Raw genomic sequence first — 23,377 nt, forward strand, 5'->3', positions numbered from 1 at the left:
TATTTTGTGAGAAGGTTTACACTTTTTTTACCCTGAAAGTATTCATTTCCATAAGAATTTTTGTTAATGAATTGAGGTTGGCACTTAAAAAAGGTTATATCAAAAGGTGAATGAACAGCTCAGTAAAATGTTTGAACCTTCGACAGGTCCCTCAACTGGTAATGTTAAAGTCATACTTTTATCTTAACTCTTCTACCACAGAGTTTTGAATACACAACCCTTTAAGATCACAGAGAAACTAGCCAGAACAAAGATAGAATACTGCTCTCTGGTGGTAGTAGTGGAATAGTAAGTATCCTTTGAATTTCAAGAGGTTTTTGTTTTTAATACAGCATTGCACATTGTACTGTAACATAGGAATTATATCAAAATATGAGCAAGAAAATAAATACTGTATTGGTAAATCTTCCGAGGTGTGACGGGTGTGTTATATTGTGAACATGTAAACTTCTTACAGAACTTAGGTGAGGCCCCTGTATGACAAGTGAAGTAAAGTGAAAAAGGAAACCAAACTGAAATGTGCAGTACAAAATGCTCTGTTCCATTTCATTCAGTGGGCTCAGGCAGTTGTTTTAAATCACATTTGGTTTCTACATTAGTAGTAGGAAAGTTCCTCATATTTTTACCCCAGGAAAGATGTAAATAAAAAAAAGACAGGTTACATCCAGGGGTAGTTTTAGCATTTCACATCTTTTTATTTATGTATTGAAGTTCTTCAACAATTCAGTTTGCACCCGAATCTACAATAGTTTGAAAACGTGCACAAAAACGTGAGTTTCTTCATCCTGCAAAGAATAATAAAAAATAAAATCTGATCCAGGCAAAGGAGATAGCAGGAAACTAGTGTTAATTTTAGAATCTTCCTTCAAGTTATTTTAAATGAATACCTCAAGTCTTATCCTATAAAGACACGCAATAATTGTTTTGTTTTACCCCTTGCAGCACCCTCCCACCCCTGCAGTTAAAAAAAATATTTTCTCTATTCAAAACAAATATTCCAACGTTATCAATGTTTATCTTCTATCTTAATAATTTCAGAGAAAATAAATTCATCCCTCTGGCCCGTTGTCTCCGGGTTACCACGCCCCACCCACCCTATCAGAATCCAGTACACAACAACAACACTCAAATGTCCTGAATAAGGAAAACATTTAAACGGATGAAAACAGGAATGACAAAATAATTATACAGCAAATAAAAGAGGTGACAGAATTCAGTTAAAAACACTCCTCATAGTCCCACTTCAGAGATGTTTCAATTAGTTCCTGATCTTGTCTTTCGTTACATCTTAAGAGTACATCATTTACACCCCACGTATACCCATTACCCACAATGCCTCATTTAGGAAGTTCAGCTTTAAAGAATGATAAATATCAGTGAATTCTAACAGGAGGACTGGTGTGTATTAAATAAACAATAAATATAAATCATCAAATACAGGGAAGGAACAGTCCACAACAGCTTGTTATTATTGGGTCTTTTTTTTCTTCATTTTTTAAAACATTTTCTAAGAAAAATCTGACATAAAAAAAAACATTCCTTTTCAGATTTTTCCAAAATGTTTCTTCCCCGGCTACCAAGGTCAAAATATAAATACACCAAAAAAATATCTTTAAAAAACTATATGCAAAGGGAATTTAACATAATAAATAAATAAAATACCTTGATGTAATTACAGCTGAGTAGGTAGGTGTTTAACCAAAGGATTGGTTTTTGCATTAACTTTATTGAGGGACCTCTCGGTAAAAAGTAGGGGGGGTTACGTCAGGTGCTGATGAAGATTCTCCATGTCAGTTGGCTGCCAGTCCAGTAGCTTCAGATGACAGCCTACAGAAACATAAAAAAACAAGAGGAGATTCAAAAACTAGCCTTAAATGCAAGCCGCTTTGATTTCCTAGTCATATTGGTCCTCTTATTCTGAACTATGACTTGGCATATCAGCAGTTCCAGCGTGTTGTCCCTCACCTGGCGTTGATCAGGTACTCAGCCAGGCTGATGCTGGCAGGGGAGCCGGTGATGGTCACCTGCCTGTCAGAAGAGCCCTCCACTGGGTTGGCAATCTTGATCTGAGCCCCGGACATCTGGCGGATCTCATTGATCTTAGCCCCCTGACGGCCAATGATGCAGCCAATCAACTTAGGCCAAGGAAGGCAAGAGAGAAAGTTTCAGAATACAAGACATTTCACCACTCTTCTCAGGAGTGAAATGGTTTTTAAACTAAAAACCCAGATAAGACAAGTATGCTACAACTAACACTAAAGAAATTCCTGAAAGATTTACATCAATCTTGGGCTGAAGTATCGAGAACAAGTAGGGAAGAGAATTCCAGAGTGGACGGGGACACTTACATCATTTGGAATGGTCAGCTCATGGGAACCAGTTTGTGCAGAAGCATCCATCCCAGCTAAAGAGAGAAAACACAAGTCAGTGCCGACAAAGACAAAAATGTTGCAGAGAATGCAACAAAAATCAATAAAATGCTTCCGGTCTCTTTTCCTCCTCTGTTGACCTACCCTGGAAACCCTGGTTGTTGGGAGCGATGGGGAAAGGGCTCTGCTGCATGGCCAGCTGGTGGAGTTTAGTAAGCTGTGGAGAGAGAGGTGGATACATGGAGAGGGAGAGATGGAGAGGAAGAGAGAGTGAAGGGTTGATGAAAGGAGAAAGACAGGAACTATAAAGCCAGGAGATACACAGGGTTATGTTCTGCATTAACACATGTATACACTACATGACCAAAAGTATGTGGACACCTGCTCGTCAAACATCTCATTCCAAAATCATGGGCATTAATATAGAGTTGGTCCCCCCTTTGCTGCTATAACAGCCTCCACTCTTCTGGGAAGGCTTTCTACTAGATAAGTGGTTCCCTAACTTTTTATAGGCCAGTACCCCTTTCAAAACATTCAACCTCCAGCTGCGTACCCCCTCTAGCACCAGGGTCAGCGCACTCTCAAATGTTTTTTTGCCACCATTGTAAGCCCACCCCCCACACACACACACACACACACACACAACGATACACTTATTAAACATAAGAATGGGTGTGAGTTTGTCACTTTCCACAATCCGGGTTGTGACAAAGAGCTCCATAAGACCAGGGCACAAATAATAATAAATCATTTTGCTCTTTATTTAGCCATCTTACATATAAAACCTGATTTGTTCATAAAAAATTGTGAATAACTCATTGGTTAATGAGAAGGGTGTGCTTGAAAGGATGCACATAACTGCAATGTTGGGTTGTATTGGAGAGAGTCAGTCTTAAATCATTTTCCACACAAAGTATGTGCCTGTATTTAGTTTTCATGCTAGTGAGGGCCGAGTATCCACTCTCACATAGGTACATGCGCACCCAGCTCACTCTGGTGCGTCGCTCTATCACATTTGACATTGTCCGTAAGCTTCAGTTCATTTGCACACAACAAAAAAATACAAATGATGGAAAGACCGGTGCGTTGTCCTTGTTAATGCAGACAGGGAAGAGCTACAACTCCTTAATCATAGCCTCAATTTTGTCCCGCACATTGAATATAGTTGAGAGTCCCTGTAATCCTAGATTCAGATCATTCAGGCGAGGGAAAAAAAAAAACACCCAGATAGGCCAGTCGTGTGAGAAACTATTCATCATGCAAGTGGTCAGACAAGTGAAAATTGTCAGTAAAAGAAAACTAAACTTGTCTCAATTCGTTTAAAAAAAAGTGTCGATACTTGATAACCAGCGCACTTCTGTATGTTATAAAAGCGTTAAATGGTCGCTGCCCATATCATTGCATAAGCGGTCAGTCATTCCCTTGGCAGCAAGAGCCTCTCGGTGGATGCTGCACAGTATCTAAGTGGCGTCGGGAGCAACTGCTTGCACGCGCGTTACCACTACACTATGTCTCCCTGTCATGGCTTTTGCGCCATCAGTACAGATACCAACACATCTTCACCACAAAAGTCCATTTGCTGTCACAAAGCTGTCCAGCACTTTAAAAATATCCTCTCACGTTGTCCTGGTTTCCAGAAGAGGATGTCTTCCTTAATTGACCCCCCATAAACGTAACAGACATACACCAGGAGCTGTGCCAGGCCCGCCACGTCTGTTGACTCATCCAGCTGTAACGCAAATAATTCACTGGCTTGTATGCGAAGCAGAAATTGTTTCAAAACGTCTCCTGCCATGTCACTGATGCGTCGTGAAACAGTGTTGTTTGATGAAGGCATTGTCTGTATAGTTTTGGCCTTTCCCCCAGCTGTATCAGCAAGTCTTCCACAATCGTATGGGCTTGCCTGTCCTAGGCACTCGGTAGCTGACCATATAAAAGATGCTTCTAGCCCCTTCTTATTAATGGTATCTATTGCTTTTCTAAGTCTTACTACTCGAAAGTCATCTTTATTCTTGATAAAAAAAAACTCCTGTGGTTTATTTCTCAAATTGTCATATTTCGTTTCTAAATGTCTGCGCAAGAGTGAAGGTTTCCCGCGAGAGAGTAACAGTTAATGTGATTGGATGTTAATTATTTGACTAGGCTACCTGTATTTGACATTGGGTTGTTATTTTGCTGAACACTGGATGGTTTAATTTTATTTTTGGCAATGAAACGAGGCTACTCAGGCGAGAACAAAACCTCACTCAAATGTGTTAAAATTTCCCTTCACTGGAACTAAGGGGCCTAGCCCACACCATGAAAAACAGCCCCAGACCATTATTCATCATCCACCAAACTTTACAGCTGGCACTACGCATAGGGGCAGCTAGCGTTCTCCTGGCATCCGCCAAACCCAGATTTGTCCGTTGGATTGTCAGATCAGGAAGCGTGATTCCTCACTCAAGAAAATGTGTTTCCACTGCTTCAGAGTCCAATGGCGGAGAGCTTAACAGGTGGCATCCGATGACGGTGCCAGGGTTGAAAGTCACTGAGTTCTTCAGTAAGGCCATACTACTGCCAATGTTGGTCTAAGGCGATTAAATGGCTGTATGCTCGATTTTATACACCTGTCAGCAACGGGTGTGGATGAACTAGCAGAACCCACTTATTTGAAGTGGTGCCCATATATTTGTGTCTGTAATATATATTTATAAACTGGGTGGTTCGAGCCCAGAATGCTGAATGGCTGACAGCCATGGTATATCAGACGTATCCCATGGGTATGACAAAATATTTATTTTTACTGCTTTAAATTACGTTGGTAGCCAGTTTATAATAGCAATAAGGCACCTCGGGGGTTTGTGGTATATGGCCATAATACCACGGCTAATGGCTATTTCCAGGCACTCCGCCTTGCACCTAAGAACAGCCCTTAGTTGTGGCATATTGGCCAACAACACCCCCTCTGGCCTTATTGCTTAAAACACACACGTCAAAAGTTTGGAACCACCTACTCATTCAAGGGTTTTCCTTAATTTTTTTTACATTGGGACTAATAGTGAAGACATCAAAACTATGAAATAACACATGGAATCATGTAATGAAAAAGTGTTAAATCAAAATATTTTATATTTGAGATTCTTCAAAGTAGCCACCCTTTGCCTCGATGACAATTTTGCACAGTCTTGGCAATCCTCTCAACCAGCTTCATGAGGAATGCTTTTCAAACCGTTTTGAAGAGGTTCCCACATATGCGGGCACTAGTTGGCTGCTTTTCCTTCACTCTGCAGTCCAACTCATCCCAAACCATCTAAAATTGGGTTGAGGTCGGCTGATTGTGGAGGCCAGGTCATCTGATGCAGCACTAAATCACTTCTTGGTCAAATAGTCCTTACACAGGCTGGGGGTGTGTTGGGTCACTGTCCTGTTGAAAAACAAATGATAGTCCCAAGCGCCAACCAGATTGGATGGCATAGCACTGCAGAATGCTGTGGTAGCCATGCTGGTTAAGTGTGCCTTGAATTCTAAATAAAATCACGGAAAGTGTCACTAGTAAAGCACACTCACACCATCACACCTCCATGCAGAGAGTACCTACTCTGCATTTCTCAAAGACAGGGCAGGTAAATACTAATACTTTTTTAAACTCAAATTTGGACTCATTAGACTAAAAGGACAGATTTCCACAGATCTAATTTCCATTGCGCTTGTTTCTTGGCCAAAGCAAGTCTATTCTTATTATTGGTATCCTTTAGTAGTGGTTTCTTTGCAGCAATTAGACCATAAAGGCCTGATTGACAACAGTTGATTCTGAACAGTTGATGATGAGATGTGTCTGTTACTTGGACTCTGTGAAGCATTTATTTGGGCTGCAATTGATGGTTTTTGTGACTGCACTTGAAGAAACTTTAAAAGTTCTTCAAATGTTCCGCATTGACTGACCTTCATGTCTTAAAGTAATGATGGACTGTCATTTCTCTTTGCTTATTTGAGCTCTTCTTGCCATAATATGGACTTGGTCTTTTACCAAGTAGGGCTATCTTCTGTATACCACCCCTACCTTGTCACAACAAAACTGATTGGCTCAAACGCATTACGGAAAGAAAGAAATTCCACAAATTAACTTATAACAAGGCACACCTGGTTATTGAAATGTATTCCATGTGACGACCTCATGAAGCTGGTTGAGCAAATGCCACGAGTGTGCAAAGCTGTCATCAAGGCAAAGGCTACTTTGAAGAATGTAAAATATAAAACTGATTGGTTTAACACTTTTTTGGTTACTACATGATTCCATGTGTTATTTCATAGTTGAGGTCTACACTATTATTCTACAATGTAGAAAATATTTCAAATAAAGAAAAACCTTTGAACGAGTAGGTGTCCAAACTTTTGACTGGTACATACACACACTATACCAAACATTAGGAACACATTCGTAATATTGTCCTCAGAACAGCCACAATTCATCGGGACATGGCTCTACAAGGTGTCGAAAGCGTTTCACAAGGATGCTGGCCCATGACTCCAATGCTGGGTGTCCATTGGGTGATTGAGCATTCTTGATGCAAAACGGGAAACTGTTGAGCGTCAAAAACAGCGTTGTACTTCTTGACAAACTGGTGCACCTGGCACCTACTACCATACCCCGTTCAAAAGGCACTTGTAAACAAATTATAGTTTTGGCAAGTCGGTTAGGACATCTACTTTGTGCATGACAAGTAATTTTTCCAACAATTGTTTACAGACAGATTATTTCACTGTATCACAATTCCAGTGGGTCAGAAGTTTACGTACACCAAGTTGACTGTGCCTTTAAACAGCCTGGAAAATTCCAGCAAATTATGTCATGGCTTTAGAAGCTTCTGATAGGCTAATTTACATAATTTGAGTCAATTAGAGGGGCACCTGTGAATGTATTTCAAGGCCTACCCTCAAACTCAGTGCCTCTTTGCTTGACATCATGGGAAAATCAAAAGAAATCAGCCGAGACCTCAGATTTTTTTTTTTAGACCTCCACAAGTCTGGTTCATTCTTGGGAGCAATTTCCAAACACCTGAAGGTACCACATTCATCTGTACAAACAAGAGAAGGCAAGTATAAACACCATGGGACCACGCAGCTGGCATACCGCTCAGGAAGGAGACCTGAGAGACTCATGAGACTCCTGGAGATGGCATCATGAGGCAGGAAAATTATGTGGATATATTGAAGCAACATCTCAAGACATCAGTCAGGAAGTTAAAGCTTGGTCGCTAATGAGTCTTCCAAATGCATACTTCCAAAGTTGTGGCAAAATAGCTTAAGGACAACAAAGTCAAGGTATTGGAGTGGCCATCACAAAGCCCTGACCTCAATCCTATAGAACATTTGTGGGCAGAACTGAAAAAGTGTGTGGGAAGCTTGTGGAAGGCTACCTGAGACATTGCTACCAAATACTAATTGAGTGTATGTAAACTTCTGACCCACTGGGAATGTGATGAAATAAATAAAAGCTGAAATAAAATCACTCTACTATTATTCTGACATTTCACATTCTTAAAATAAACTGACCTAAACTGAATTTTTTACTAGGATTAAATGTCAGGAATTGTGAAAAATGGAGTTTAAAAATATTTGGCTAAGGTGTATGTAAACTTCCAACTTCAACTGTATATAGCCATACCATTAGGGATGCACATAAAAATTCTGTCCAACACCGATAAATTATTAGTGGCTCAGACTTAACACTGAAATATATGGACAAAATACTGGCTATGAAATCATCCGATACTGATATATTTCTTTAGGCAATTATCAACCGATACAAAGGGTGAAATACTGTGCAGCCCTTCTTCAAGGCAAAACTCCAAAATGTGCAGTCCCAAAAAAAACGGTGCACCTCAACACAAAACAATAGATTGATTTGACAGTTAAGGCTAGCACCACAAACAAATTTGGCAAAGCCTAATTTCAGAAATTCTCCCAAACATAATCAAGGCTGCAAAAGAAATTAAACGATACACATGGCAACAAACTAAACATTTAAAAGTACCAGAAGGCCTTAGCGATGCATCACTGCAGTGCATTTACTGATTGAAACTTAAAAATGGAACTAGAGTGGTTGAAGGGGGGGGGAGAAGGTACAGCATGTAAGAGAGGGTGGGTGCCATGACTACCCAGGAGGGTTGATGTGTAGATATATGGGCTCACTTACAGAATGACCTTCACTTACGTCAGGCTGTGGAATGGCGTGCTGTCCTTGGACAGCGTATGCCTGCAATGAGAGAAAAGCACTTAGGAGGGTGCGTGGGAAATGGGCACGAAAAGCACACTCACAGACTGTTAGTATCCTGGAGACCCATGGCTGCGTTTAGACAGGCAGCCCAATTCTGATCTTTTGGGCACTAATTGGTCTTTTGACCAATCAGATCGGCTCTGACAAAGATGTGATTGGTGTAAAAACTAATTAGTGGGGAAAAAAAGATCAGAATTGGGCTACTGTCTAAACGCAGCCAAGTCCTTGGATGTCTGGAATGAGAACGCTATGGGGTAATTCAGACAACACCATACACAACAAGGATATGGACATATGGGTGACGCATATAGCCTAGTGGTTAGAGCGTTGGGCCGGAAACTGAAAGGTTACTGACCTGCCTCGTTAGATAAAAGGTTAAATAAAAAAATATGCACCCTCCAGCTAGTACTCAACCCATCTGACAGCTCAGCTACACTATAACTACTGGAGGGGATTTCTCTCCCTTAACATAGAAACTCTGGAGGCCATTTGGCAATGGTGCTGACGTCTGCACAGTGCAGAATAACACACTACTGAAATGTAGAAACAGACTTAAAAGTACAGTGTTATTCAACTTCCCTTAAACAACTGACAATGCTATCATTTTAAAAAAGGGAAAAGGGAAAACTGACATATGAATTACAGACTAATTAGTTGATTAATTACAGATGAATAAGGTTGGTTTATTTACCTGACCTCCCGCAAATATGACAGGAGAGCCTGAGGGTTTGGGCCTGTAAGGTATGGTTACACCCTTAGGCGGAGACTGAGGAGAGAAACAAAATCAACCATTAGGAACTGGAAAATGTACATAAGCGGTAGTTATTTTGAAGACACTTCAAAATGTAGGACAATGATATATAAAAAAAAAAAAAATCAGGAACCTAAGCAACATCTCGGGTGAAATAAGAAAAAAAGACAAGACAAAAAGGGGGTAGTGCGCAATGGTTCTCATACTACTACCTCGAGCATGACAACACAGATCTGCTTGACACACTCGATGATGGACTGGGGGGTCCCTGCAATGGTGATGGCACGCTCTGTGGAGTTAGGCAGCATGTCCCCTGCCACCTGTACCTGAGCTCCTGTCGACTGGAGAGAGAGACAGGAAGGAGGTAGGGTCAACATTAAGTGTTCAGAGTTCTCTTTAGAATATCTGGTGGCACAGTTCATCTAGAGACCGTGGGTGATCATTTCTAATTAGCATAATAACATACTTGTGTGGGTGTACTGTACGTACCTCTCTGATCTCTTTGATCTTGCAGCCGCCTTTGCCGATGAGGGAGCCACACTGGCTGGCAGGCACAACGATGCGCAGGGTGACTGGCGGTTGGCTGGTGGCCGTGCTGTTAGTCATCGAGCTGCTGATGTCCTGTAGGGAATCGAACGGAAAAACAAGATACACTGCTGAGGATGGCTTCGGTCCAAAGGCTTGGACTTAGATTCTTTTCTCATGATCTTTACTATGCAAAATCTGAATTGTTACTTACTCTAACATGGTGTATTGTTCATGGGTGCGTGAAAAACATTTAAATTTCCTAGTAATAGGTTTCCAGCCTGATTGAAATGTTCTATGGCTTATTTGAAATCTGTAGTTAGGAGTCAAACCTCCTCCAGCTTCTCGATGATCATGGAAAAGGCTTTAAAAATGGCGGTGGTGGGGCCTGCCAGGGTGATGATCCTCTCTGGGCAGTTCCCCTCAGAGATGTTGATACGAGCGCCACTCTGTACAAGGCAAACAGTCACGTGGACGTGACATGCTATTCATGCGTTTTCTCATTACAATGCTAAAATATTAGGACAATATATTTAATTGCATTTACACATTCAGCGCTGGCCTAAATTTGGTTGTAACATTGCAATCTGTCAACCCTCAAGCATGAGTCATCGGAATCGGTAGAAAATGTCTAGAAGTGGCCACATCTCACAAACTTCCTTCAATACGTTAATCAATGCAATGACGGACAACTCACCTCCTCTCTCATCTTCTTCACAGACTCTCCTTTCTGCACAGAAAGCACAATGTTTAAACAACAGTCCCAGCCATGAATGAAAAGTGCAAAGCAGAACACAGTGAGAAACATCAGGAAGGCACACTCACCTTGCCAATAATGCTTCCAACTTCCTGCAGACAAGAAAAGCAATAACACATTAAAATCAGTAATCCATCTTTTTATATATATTCACTTTACAAAAGCTTTACTCAAGAATGAAAGAACCCCATGTAGTAGTATTTTCTACTGTATGCAAGTTATCCATGTAGTGTGCAGTGTAAGGTTTATATTAGTCTCGCGTTGCCATACCTCCAAAAACACGTTGCCGCCGTTGGAGGTCTAGAGGATTTATTGCAAACATTTGATGTTTTTGAAGATTTTGATTGGACGTTACATTTCAAGAAGCTCCCGAGTGGCACAGCGGGTCTAAGGCACTGCACCTCAGTACTAGAGGCGTCACTAGACCCTGGTTCTGTATCACAACCGGCCATAATTGGGACTCCCATAGGGTGGCGTACAATTGGCCCAGCGGCGTCCGGGTTAGGGTTTGGCCGTCATTGTAAATAAGAATTTGTTCTTAACCGACTTGCGTAGTTAAATAAAAAAATAAAAATAACCCTCCTCCCACACACCTGTAGAAGGGGTGATGTGTGTTATGTGCGTCACCGTTTTCCGCCCGGGTAGTTGTTGCCTACGCTAGTGCTCGTTTCCAAGCTATCAAGTGTGGCCGACTGTCTGCGATTTATATTTATTGAAATTTCAAGTGGATTGTGCTCCGGTGACAGACCTTTTCTGCCATTCGTCCACATGGCGGCTGAATATATTCAATAAGCAAATACATGTAAAACTAATATATATATATATATATGTTTTACCATGTATTATTAGCTAAGCTAGCTGGCTACAGTAGGCCACTTTATAGACTAAATCAACTGAGCTGCTAGCTTGCTAACTTTACACAGTGTTTAGCTAAGTGAATTAAAATGTCATAAGCTAGTTAACTGTCTCCAAATGCAATTGTAGATAAAAGACATAAAAGAGGGTGAAATTACAGCTCCAGCTGCCAGTAAAGGGAGATTGTAGGCTACTGGATATGGCAGGTCATTTTGTGGAGACATTATGAAAAGATTCCCCAGTTACAGTCCCAAGGGGGGAAACCTTTTGAGGACAGAGAGATAATAGCAACATAATATTCAGGGTTGTCTAATTTGAGTAGAATGAAGCCTGTTGCTTTGTCATGTTTTCGGTTGGGTGTACAGGGCCCAGCCCTGCAATAAACAGACCTGACTCAACTTATCAAATCTAATTCTGTGATAATCAATTGTGCTATTGCTGGGATGGAATAGATGTCTGCTGACATGCATACCTATATAACGTAGGTACATGGCATAATGACGCCACGACACATAGTGCGCTACACATGCAACACAGCATTCCTAACCTAGCCCACAATGTCTGCTGTGTGGATCGAGCAGTCAACAAGTCGAGCAGTCATTTGAAAGAGTAAGAACATTAAAGCGAGACAACTCAAAGACGAAATCCATTAAAATGCCAGGATAATGGGATTCATTGCCCTTGACAATCAACCGTTCTCTGTCGTGGGTGATGTTGGCTTTCGCGACTGGTCGAGCACCGGTACACACTAACATTACCAAGTGCGCTATTGTTCAGATGGTGCCCTACCGGAGTTACACAGTAATAGTATCACTGCTATTAGCTTCTCACTTCTCACTGCCAACTGCGTAGGGCAAACTTAACATGTGTAAATATTTGTATGAACATAAGATTCAACAACTGAGACATAACCTTAACAAGTTCCACAGACCTGTGGCTAACAGAAATGGAATAATGTGTCCCTGAGCAAAGGGGGGGGGGGGTCAAAATCAAAAGTAGCAGTCAGTATCTGGTGTGGCCGCCAGCTGCATTAAGTACTGCAGTGCATCTCCTCCTCATGGACTGCACCAGATTTGCCAGTTGTTGCTGTGAGATTTTACCCCCCATCAAGGCACCTGCAAGTTACCAGACATTTCTGGGGGGGGGGGGGGGAATGACCCTAGCCCTCACCCTCCGATCCAACAGGTCCCAGACCTGCTCAATGGAATTGAGATCCGGGCTCTTCGCTGGCCATGGCAGAACACTGACATTCCTGTCTTGTAGGAAATCACGCACAGAACGAGCAGTATGGCTGGTAGCATTGTCATGCTGGAGGGTCATGTCAGGATGAGCCTGCAGGAAGGTTACCATATGAGGGAGGAGAATGTCGTCCCTGTAACGCACAGCATTGAGATTGCCTGCAATGACAACAAGCTCAGTCCCATGATGCTGTGACACACCGCCCCAGACCATGACGGACCCTCCACCTCGATCCCGCTCCTGAGTACAGGCCTCTGTGTAACGCTCATTCCTTCCACGATAAACGCGTTTCTTTATTTGCTGAGTTTACTATGGAATGCCGTTTGGGTATTTGACAATAACACTATTTGACGCGTTAAATAAGCTTTTAATTTGACAAATCGAATAACAGTTATATTATAGAATGTTGTGTGTGCTGAATTTGCACATGCAAGCCAAGCGCCACCACTACTATCAGTAGCACTGTCAATGCTGTACAAAAAAGTCTGCAAACAAGCAACCACCGGCCACGAACGATGTGCCTACAATACTGTGTCGGTAATAAAGCATTATTTGTTCGACCGAATAGCTTTAGCTTGGTACCTAGCTAGCACCAATACAACCAGCCTGAAAACAATAACCAGTAGAAATGGCAGTCATTTTCAACATTCTTAGCAATGATTTAGGAATCCTTATAAGTAATTATTTGCTAGGAAGCCACTTGTTGTTCGCCTACTGAAATTGAACTTCAGTTCATGAAAAATAAATAGCTAACCAGCTACTTAAACCCTGTTGCCCAAAGCTAACGTTATAAACAGCCAGCTAGCTTCATCTGGTTAGTTAGGCTCGACCTGACCATGTTATGTGTTGTGAAGCTAGCCACAATAAGGATTAGGCACAATAGTGGAATTTGCGGTTGTCCTTCAAAATAAAAGTACCTCTTTGAAAATGATACAACGGTTACAATTGGTGGAATTACGCCATATTTAGACGAGATAATGTTAAACAAGATTGGAATGTGAAGCAATGAAATGGGGTATCAGTCTACCCAGTGACACCCACAGAACACAACTCTGAAGAGTTTACACAAATATTAGCGTTGTTGCTCTTATCGCGGGACTGTGACTGTGTGAAATCCCCTCCCCAGTCAGTCAGCCTATTGTGTGTATTGACATTCATATTGCACTGTACAGCTTTACCTAAGGATTGGGGATCAATGAAATGGGGTAACAGTCTACTCAATACCCAATATATCCCCCCGCCCCCCAACGTCCTCCCCACGAGTTATCAGACCCCAAAACATCCACGCAGTATTGTTTTTTCTTGGGAATAGTGTTCAATACACTAAATGTGGCTCAAGTCACAGCTGTTTCAGAGTCCAGCAATAAGAGCTACGATGCCAATGTTCTCTGTCACTGAGTAGACTGATACCCCATGTCATTGAGCCACAATCCATAGGTAAGGCTGTACAGTGAAATAACTATGGCCCCAATGCAATTCAAAAGTATAATGCATCCAGTGTGAATTCAACAAATGATTGTCTTTTGTTGATTTTATATAACATTTCCACCTCATTTAGCATTATCTATTCAATTATGGCATAATTCTACTATTTGTATTCATTTGCATCACTGTCAATGACACTTATTTTGAAGGCTAACCGGAAAGTCCACTATTGTGGCTAATCCTTATTATGGCTAGCTTCCGACCACCATTAATCAAATAACTGTCTTATAAATCAGGGTTATTTTAGATGACACCTAGCAATATAATTAGCTAGCTAATGATAGCTACTGAAACAGATTGTCGTTTTGCTATGTTTTTGGGGAAGAACATTGTTTGCATCCATCAGCTAGCAAGCTTTTTTTTAATGACCAGCACTGTAGGTACGCGAGACAACTTTACCAGCATCATAGCATACATAGCAGCTGATGAATCGTTGTGACATATGAAATACGAGTGATAGTGTAATCAATGTGTAATAACTACATACAATTTTTATGAACGCCTTAAATGATGTAACGTGCAGTCATATTCAAGACACACAAAGATCCAAATGGCGTTCCATAGAAATCCTGGCTGAGAATGAAACGATTGAACAACGAAACAGCACAGCAGTAAGTGAAAGAAATAGGTTTTGATTATGTTTTACTGGTAATGGGGACATACGTAAATGGCACCGAAAAAACATGTTGTTCAGTGTGGTGTATGTAACCTTTATTTAACTAGGCAAGTCAGTTAAGAACAAATTCTTATTTACAATGATGGCCCGGACGACGCTGGGCAAATTGTGCACCGCCCTATGGAACTCCCAATCTAGGCCGGATGTGATAGAGCCTGGATTCAAACCAGGGACTGTAGTGATGCCTCTTGCAAAGAGATGCAGTGCCTTAGACTGCTGTGTCCATGTGTGTGTTACCTATTTAACTGTATTAGAATGCTTAAAAGGCAGCAAAAAAAAATGTCTCTCGGTATCTGATTTTTTTTGGCAAAGAATATTTGGGTATTAGCTAAATGATGCAATAATTGGTGCATCACACACACAGTCAAAAGTTGACACACCTACTCATTCTAGGGTTTCAATTTTTTACTATTTCCTACATTGTAGAATAATAATGAAGGCATCAAAACTATGAAATAGCACATATGGAATAATCTAGTAACCAAAAAGCTTTAAAACAAATCTAAATATATATTTTATATTTGAGATTCTTCAAAGTAGCCAGACTTTGCCAAGAGTGAGCAAAGCCGTCACCAAGGCATTCTCTCAATCAGCTTCATGAGGTCACCTGGAATACATTTCAATTAACAGGTGTGCCTTGTTAAAAGTTAATTTGTGGAATTTCCTTCTTAATGTGTTTGATCCAATCAGTTGTGTTGTGACAAGGTAGGGGTGGAATACAGATGATAGCCCTATTTGGTAAAAGACCAAGTCCATATTATGGTAAGAACAGATCAAATAAGCAAAAAGAAACGACGGTCCATCATTTAAGACATGAAGGTCAGTCAATACGGAAAATCTCAAGAACTTTGAATGTTTCTTCAAGTGCAGTCGCAAAACCCATCCAGCGCTATGATGAAACTGGCTCTCATGAGGACCGCCACAGGAAAGGAAGACCCAGAGTTACCACTACTGCAGAGGAGAAGTTCATTAGAGTTAACTGCACCTCAGAAATTGCAGCCCAAATAAATGCTTCTCCAGGTTCAAGTAAGACACATCAACATCAACTGTTCAGAGGAGACCATGTGAATCAGGCCTTCATGATGGAATTGCTGCAAAGAAACCACCACTAAAGGAAACCAATAATAAGAGGAGACTTGCTTGGGCCAAGAAACACGAGCAATGGACATTAGACCGGTGGAAATCTGTCCTTTGGTCTGATGAGTCCAAATGAGATTTTTTAATACAACTGCCGTTTCTGAGACGCAGAGTAGGTGAATGGATGATATCCGCGTCACGGGTTCCCACCGTGAAGCATGGAGGAGGAGGTGTGATGGTGCTTTGCTGGTGACACTATCTGTGATTTATTTTTAATCCAAGACACACTTAACCAGCATAGCTACCACAGCATTCTGCAGTGATTCGCCATCCCATCTGGTTTACGCTTAGTGGGACTATCATTTGCTTTTCAACAGGACACCTACAGGCTGTGTAAGGGTTATTTGACCAAGGAGGAGAGTGATGAGTGCTGCATCAGATGACCTGGCCGAACCCAACCCAATTGAGATGGTTTGGGATGAGCTGGACCGCAGAGTGAAGGAAAAGCAGCCAACAAGTGCTCAGCATATGTGGGAACTCCTTCAAGACTGTTGGAAAAGCGTTCCAGGTGAAGCTGGTTGAGAGAATGCAAAGAGTGTGCAAAGCTGTCATCAAGGCAAAGGGTGGCTACTTTGAAGAGTCTCAAATATAAAATATATTTTCATTTGTCTAACACTCTTTTTCATTACTACATGATTTTGCTGTCTTTACTATTATTCTACAATGTAGAAAATAGTACAAATAAAAACCCTTGAACGAGTAGGTGTCCAAACTTTTTGGAAAAAAAAAAAAATATATATATATATATATATACACACACACACACACGTTAATGCATTTCTCTGGGCTATAGTAGTAAAGGCCAAATTTATAGCCCAGAGAAATGCATTGAACAACACCTTCATAAATGGCAAAAAGACAGTCAAAATAAATCATAAGAAACAAGGTTTTGAAGTGTGTCTGTCCTATATCTGGGAGATATAAGAAAATTCAGGATAGATAGATTTTAAAAAACAAAACTTATTTAACCCCTTTTTGGGTAGGCACAAAACGACCTTCATACTTCCATACTTCTTTTTTGTTGTTGCTGGTACTGGTTACCTTCAGACAACTCCTGTGACACTTACAAAACGGAGAACCACATCGCGTTTGTGAGAATCTGCCTTTCCACAGTCGGGTCACATTAGTTTGTAACCCAAATGGTTTGAACGCTACAAACAGAAGTTGGCACATCAACCAGAGGCCGACCGATTAATCGGAATGGCCGATTAATTAGGGCCGATTTCAAGTTTTCATAAATCGGTAATCTGCATTTTTGGACACCGATTATGAACGATTACATTTCACTCCACGAGGAGACTGCGTGGCAGGCTGACTACCTGTTATGCGAGTGCAGCAAGGAGCCAAGGTAAGGTGCTAGCTAGCATTAAACTTATCTTATAAAAAACAATCAATCTTAACATAAATCACTAGTTAACTACACATGGATGATGATATTACTAGTTTATCTAGCTTGTCCTGCGTTGCATATATTCTCAAAATCAATACACAAGTATATGACTTTAAACCTGCATATTTAGTTAACTTCTTAATGCTGCAGGGGAAGTATTGAGTAGCTTGGAAGAAAGGTGCCCAGAGGAAACGGCCGGCTCTTAGTCCCAGTTGCTAATATATGCATATTATTATTAGTATTGGATAGAAAACACTGACGTTTCTATGTCTGTGAGTATAACATAACTCATATGGCAGGCAAAAACCTGAGAAGAAATCCAAACAGGAAATGAGAAATCTGAGGTTGGTCAATTTTCAACCCAGCCCCTATTGAACTCTCAGTCGGATATGGATGAAGTTGCATTTCCTAGGGCTTCCACTAGATGTCAACCGTCTTTAGAAACTTGAATGAGGCTTCTACTGTGTTGTGGGGCTGAATGGGAGCTGAATGAGCCAGGTGTCTGGCAGAGAGCCAAGGGCTGTTGACACGCAATTCACATGAGAGCGACCTGCGTTCCATGGCTTTCCTACAGACAAAGGAATTCTCCAGTTGGAACTTTATTGAAGATTTATGATAACAACACCCTAAAGATTGATTCTATACTTAGTATGACAAGTTTCTTCGACCTGTAATATAACTTTTTGAAGTTTTCGTCCGACATTCGGATGGACCTGCACGAGCGTTTGGATTTGTGTACTACACGCGCTAACAAAAGTAGCTACTTGGACATAAATAATGGACATTTTGGAACAAATCAAGCATTTATTGTGGAACAAGGATTCCTGGGAGTGCATTCTGATGAAGATCATCAAAAGTAAGGGAATATTTATAATGTGATTTCCGATTTCTGTTGACTCCAACATGGCGGAAAATGTTATTTATTTTCTGAGCGCTGTCTCAGATTATTGCATGGTTTGCTTTTTCCGTAAAGTTTTTTTAAAATCTGACACATCTATAATTACATGTGTATTGAGTATGAGTATTTCTGTTTAATTGTTATGGCTATGCAAAATCACTGCATGTTTTTGGAACTAGTGAACGTAACGCGCCAATGTAAACTCAAATTTTTTTATATAAATATGAACTTTATCAAACAAAACATACATGTATTGTGTAACATGAAGTCCTATGAGTGTCATCTGATGAAGATCAAAGGTTAGTGATTAATTTTATCTCTATTTGTGCTTTTTGTGACTCCTCTTTGGCTGGAAAAATGGCTGGGTTTTTCTGTGAGTTGGTTGTCACTTAACATAATCGTTTGTGGTGCTTTCGCTGTAAAGCCTATTTGTAATCGGACACTGTGGTAGGATTAACAACAAGATTACCTTTAAAACGGTATAAGATACATGTATGTTTGAGGAATTTTAATTATGAGATTTCTGTTGTTTTGAATTTGGCGCCCTGCACTTTCACTGGCTGTTGTCATATCATCCCATTAACGGGATTGCAGCCCTAAGAAGTTTTAATATTGCCTGCTAACATTAATTTATTTTAACCAGGGAAACTGTCACTTCTCTTGCATTCTGTGCAAGCAGAGTCAGGGTATATGCAGCAGTTTGGGCCGCTTGGCTCGTTGCGAACTGTGTGAAGACCATTTCTTCCAATCAAAGACCAGAATTATTTGCCAGAATTGTACATAATGATGACATAACATTGAAGGTTGTGCAATGTAACAGCAATATTTAGACTTAGGGATGCCACCCATTAGATAAAATACGGAACGGTTCCGTATTTCACTGAAATAATAAACGTTTTGTTTTCGAAATGATAGTTTCCGGATTTGACCATATTAACGACCTAAGGCTCATATTTCTGTGTGTTATTATACTATAATTAAGTCTATGATTTGATAGAGCAGCCTGGCTGAGCGGTGGTAGGCAGCAGCAGGCATTCATTCAAACGGCACATTCCTGCATTTGCCAGCAGCTCTTCGCCATGCTTCAAGCATTGCGCTGTTTATGACTTCAAGCCTACCAACTCCCGAGATTAGGCTGGTAATACTAAAGTACCTATTAAAACATCCAATAGTCAAAGGTATATGAAATACAAATGGTATAGAGAGAAATAGTCCTATAATAACCACAACCTAAAACGTCTTACCTGGGAATATTGAAGACTCATGTTAAAAGGAATGACCAGCTTTCATATGTTCTGAGCAAGGAACTTAAATGTTAGCTTTTTTACATGGCACATATTGCACTTTTACTTTCTTCTCCAACACTTTGTTTTTGCATTATTTAAACCAAATTGAACATGTTTCATTATTTATTTGAGATTAAATTGATTTTATTGGTATATTATATTAGGTTAAAATAAGTGTTCACTCAGTATTGTTGCAATTGTTATTATTACAAATATATATATATATATATATATTTGCAATTGTTATTATTACAAATATATATATATATATTTGTAATAATATGTGTAACGGATGTGAAACAGCTAGCTTAGTTAGCGGTGGTGCACGCTAAATAGCGTTTCAATCGGTGACGTCACTTGCTCTGAGAGCTTGAAGTAGTAGATCCCCTTGCTCTGCAAGGGCCGTGGCTTTTGTGGAGCGATGGGTAACGATGCTTCGTGGGTGTCAGTGGTTGATGTGTGCAGAGGGTCCCTGTTTCGCGCCCGGGTATGGGCGAGGGGACGGTCTAAAGTTATACTGTTACATATATATATATATATATATATATATATTTTTTTTTAATCGGCCGATCAGTATCGTTTTTTTGGGGTCCTCCAATAATTGGTATCGGCGTTGAAAAATCATAATCGGTCGACCTCTAACATCAACGGTACCGACTTCAGACGAGTCCTTTGACACTTGTGGGGGTCATAGAGCTAAACGGAGAACACCATCGTGATTGCAGTTGTTCCCATGGATGGAGCAACCATGTACAGTCTATGTATCACTGACCCTGGATAAGGTGGCAACTCTGCTAACACAACTAACCTTTTAGTTAAATAATATGCCATTTTTATTAAAATGTAGTTTGCTTCTTAATCTTAAGTGGAATTTAACTAGCTATCTTACAAGGTTAGCTGACGTTTCTCAAAACTAACCCCACTGTGGCCAGCTTCTTCTTGTCCCTCATGCTAGCCTTTACAGCCATATATCACTTCAGAAAAGTCCATAGCAAATATACTGATGTGGCCATTGTAGACCATTTCGCCACTCTGGTTGCAGCTTTAGCTCATCTTGAAATAACAGAGAAATGCTATGAAAACCAGCATGTTGCAAATGTTCTAAAATGTTTTGTTTATATTTTTAGTCCTCATGTACTGTTGCTCCTACGGTACTAATCTGGTGCGCACCTTTGGAGCTCCGCTCAAGCATGGCATTTCATTAGTTTGACGTTTTGCGAGGAGTCTTTTACACCGGCTTCTGGCCCGTCTAGCAGATTTTTGCAATGGAGCTTCCCCAGGCTTCCTGGTTCATGACGATGCTCTATTTATGCTGACTACACAGTAATGAATGAGGTGTGTGAATGGAACAACCACGGTGTAATGGTCATATCTTTTATCGTCCATCTCCTGTGCACACTCACCTTTCCGTGCATAAGGAGTCTAATGGTTAGGGTGACATTGAGCCCTCCTTCAATCACACCGGTGTCCATAGTTGTTGTAGTGTCTGAAGTCTATATTCGCCAAGAAGTAGTATTTGGTCTTCAAGACAAGAGGGAGCAGAGAAAAAAAAACAGAAGTGTTAAGTTACAGATGGCAAACAATTGATGAAAAAAATCTATTCAAGCAAGAAACCAACCAGTACTACTGACTTACATTTTTACATTTAGTAATTTACCATTTAACAGATTCCAGAGCAACTTGCAGTTAGTCCATTCATCTTACAATAGATAGGTGAGAAAACCACTTTTCAATCATAATAAGTACATTTTACAGGATTTAGCAAATGTACTTATCTTGGTTCTTCTAAAAACAGTGAAACTAGCTACTGAGAGTGCTGACCAGGGCATTGTTACCTTAAAAGCATCCTAAGACTAAGTTAATCGAATAAGTGAATCCCATTGTTGAACTTGATTCATTACACCCAAGGTTCACCAACTCTGCTCATATTACAGTGCATTGATTCAGATATAGTTTAGCTAATGATTATGCAGCGAGGAAACCAGACGTAGCAACTAGTTAGCTACATTTATTTACACCATGAAAATACATAACACTGATTTATCAAAGCCAACGTTTGCTTACTAGTTAGCTAGTACTAGTCTGTACTTAAATTACTTAATTAAGCATGGCTAAAAATGGTAAGTTCATTACTTTTGGATAACAAGATTGCTCGTTATAACGGAAAAAATTGTATTTAAAAAGCCAACTGACGTTAGTTAGTTCCAGTTGCCTGTATGTAACTTAGTATGATAATTAGCTTGCTAACGTTAGCTTGCCTGCTAGCAGCATTTCTAGCTAGTAACCCTAGTGACATTGGCTAGTTACCTAAAGATTTAAAACCTAAAGTTGATGAACCTATGAATGAAAGACGGTCCCTACTCAGTCTTGGTAGAATGTGGATAGCTTCATCAATATTGTGCAAACTGCTCAATGGCTAGATAGAAACGGATAGTAGCAGCTAACGTAGCTAATCAAATCAGAATGAGCGCAATGCTAGCAAGCTAGCCTAGTATGTGACGATTAATCCGCTATTTTGAATGCTGCGGCCTAGGTCCTGAATCACTCAGGCGCAGTTAACTCTGTCCTTCACACTCCAAAGAAAATTGAGTAGTTAGGGCAGCCTTACCCGAACAGTCCCGTGAGGTGTGTTTAGGGGGAGGGTAGAAGGGGAGAGGTTCGGGAGGGAATTTTAAAAGGATTCGGGGAAGAGGGAAGAGACGCTGCTGCTTGATCGGGCTCCACTCTCCTGCTTAGCACAAAAGACAACAAAATGAAAATCGTTCAACTTTCACCTTTAACCCGATCCTCCCCTACGATTTAACCCCGCCCACTAAAAACCTTGGCCCACGTCATAATATTTCTCAGTTGGCAAGCACACTGAGGTAATGGGCACAGTCCCACACATTGGTGCTGGTAAATAGATCGATTTTTACAAGCCATTTTAGAAAATATAAAATATATATTTTGGCTGTGCTGAGTGACTATATGACGGCCATATGAACAACAAGAAACGCATTGAGCTAAGAAATATATATTTTTACTTTTCTTGCATTTTTTTGGTATCTTATTCTTTTGTTGTGAATTAACAGTAAAGAAGGGTCTTACATTTGTGTTAAAAGAGAGCAGGGAATACAATATAGGTTTGTGGCCTTATGTAGCAAAGCCACTGATGTGAGAGTAATTTCACCAGATGGCCATGCACAGTTAGCTCATTACTGGAAAAATAGCAGAGTATGTCTGGGCAAAAGCTGTTATTCAGAATGGTGTTGGACAAAGATACACAAAGGCTTCCAGATAACACTTTACAATAAGGTTCCATTTGTAAAGGGTTTATAAAAGGTTCTAATTACGTTATTAACGGTTAATTGATCAATTGTAAATGCCTTATAAACCAGGAATAAACAGTTATATATTGCAATAGCTGGTCAGTGTTTGCCAAATAGTAATCCAATTTTTACCTCCAGTTATTAACCATTTATAAATGCACTTACAAAATCAAACCTTATGTATCATCATGCAACCTTATTTTCAATAGCTGCACAGTTGAACAATATTTATTTTCTCCCTTTTGGGTGTGATGCATTGTTGTCATCCCAGGAACAGAAGAGGTTGGTTTGAAACCCTGATGCCCTGGCAAAATTTACATCCAGAAAATATTTCAATCATCATTACCCCTTACCAGATTACCCAGCCTGGTTTCATAGACTAGACATGGTAAATGTAAATCCGGGACACTCAAATTATACTGAACAAAAATATAAACACAAC

General features: G+C 40.4%; 1 protein-coding gene across 8 annotated transcripts; it reads right to left on the minus strand.

Moving 5' to 3' along the window:
* Positions 1-671: 671 nt before the first annotated feature.
* Positions 672-22,421, minus strand: LOC139416315 (poly(rC)-binding protein 2-like). 8 transcript variants are annotated; one of them, XR_011635081.1, is made up of 14 exons: positions 22,236-22,418; positions 21,031-21,148; positions 10,730-10,753; positions 10,602-10,634; positions 10,237-10,353; positions 9,869-10,000; positions 9,592-9,720; positions 9,320-9,394; positions 8,566-8,607; positions 2,514-2,586; positions 2,349-2,404; positions 1,966-2,135; positions 1,663-1,827; positions 672-785 (listed from the first exon to the last, which is right to left on the minus strand). XR_011635081.1 is itself a non-coding variant. In XM_071164815.1 (13 exons), the coding sequence occupies exons 2-13, from the start codon at positions 21,097-21,099 to the stop codon at positions 1,791-1,793; spliced, it is 978 nt and encodes a 325-aa protein (XP_071020916.1). In that variant the 5' UTR covers positions 21,100-21,148; positions 22,236-22,421; the 3' UTR covers positions 672-1,790. The 8 variants fall into 8 exon arrangements, 4 of the variants coding, with proteins under 4 accessions (XP_071020916.1, XP_071020919.1, XP_071020917.1 ...); XR_011635079.1 differs by having other exon boundaries at positions 8,548-8,607; XR_011635080.1 differs by having other exon boundaries at positions 9,589-9,720.
* Positions 22,422-23,377: the final 956 nt, after the last annotated feature.

The sequence above is a fragment of the Oncorhynchus clarkii genome, chromosome 9 (assembly GCF_045791955.1).
Source record: "Oncorhynchus clarkii lewisi isolate Uvic-CL-2024 chromosome 9, UVic_Ocla_1.0, whole genome shotgun sequence".
NCBI lineage: Eukaryota > Metazoa > Chordata > Actinopteri > Salmoniformes > Salmonidae > Oncorhynchus > Oncorhynchus clarkii.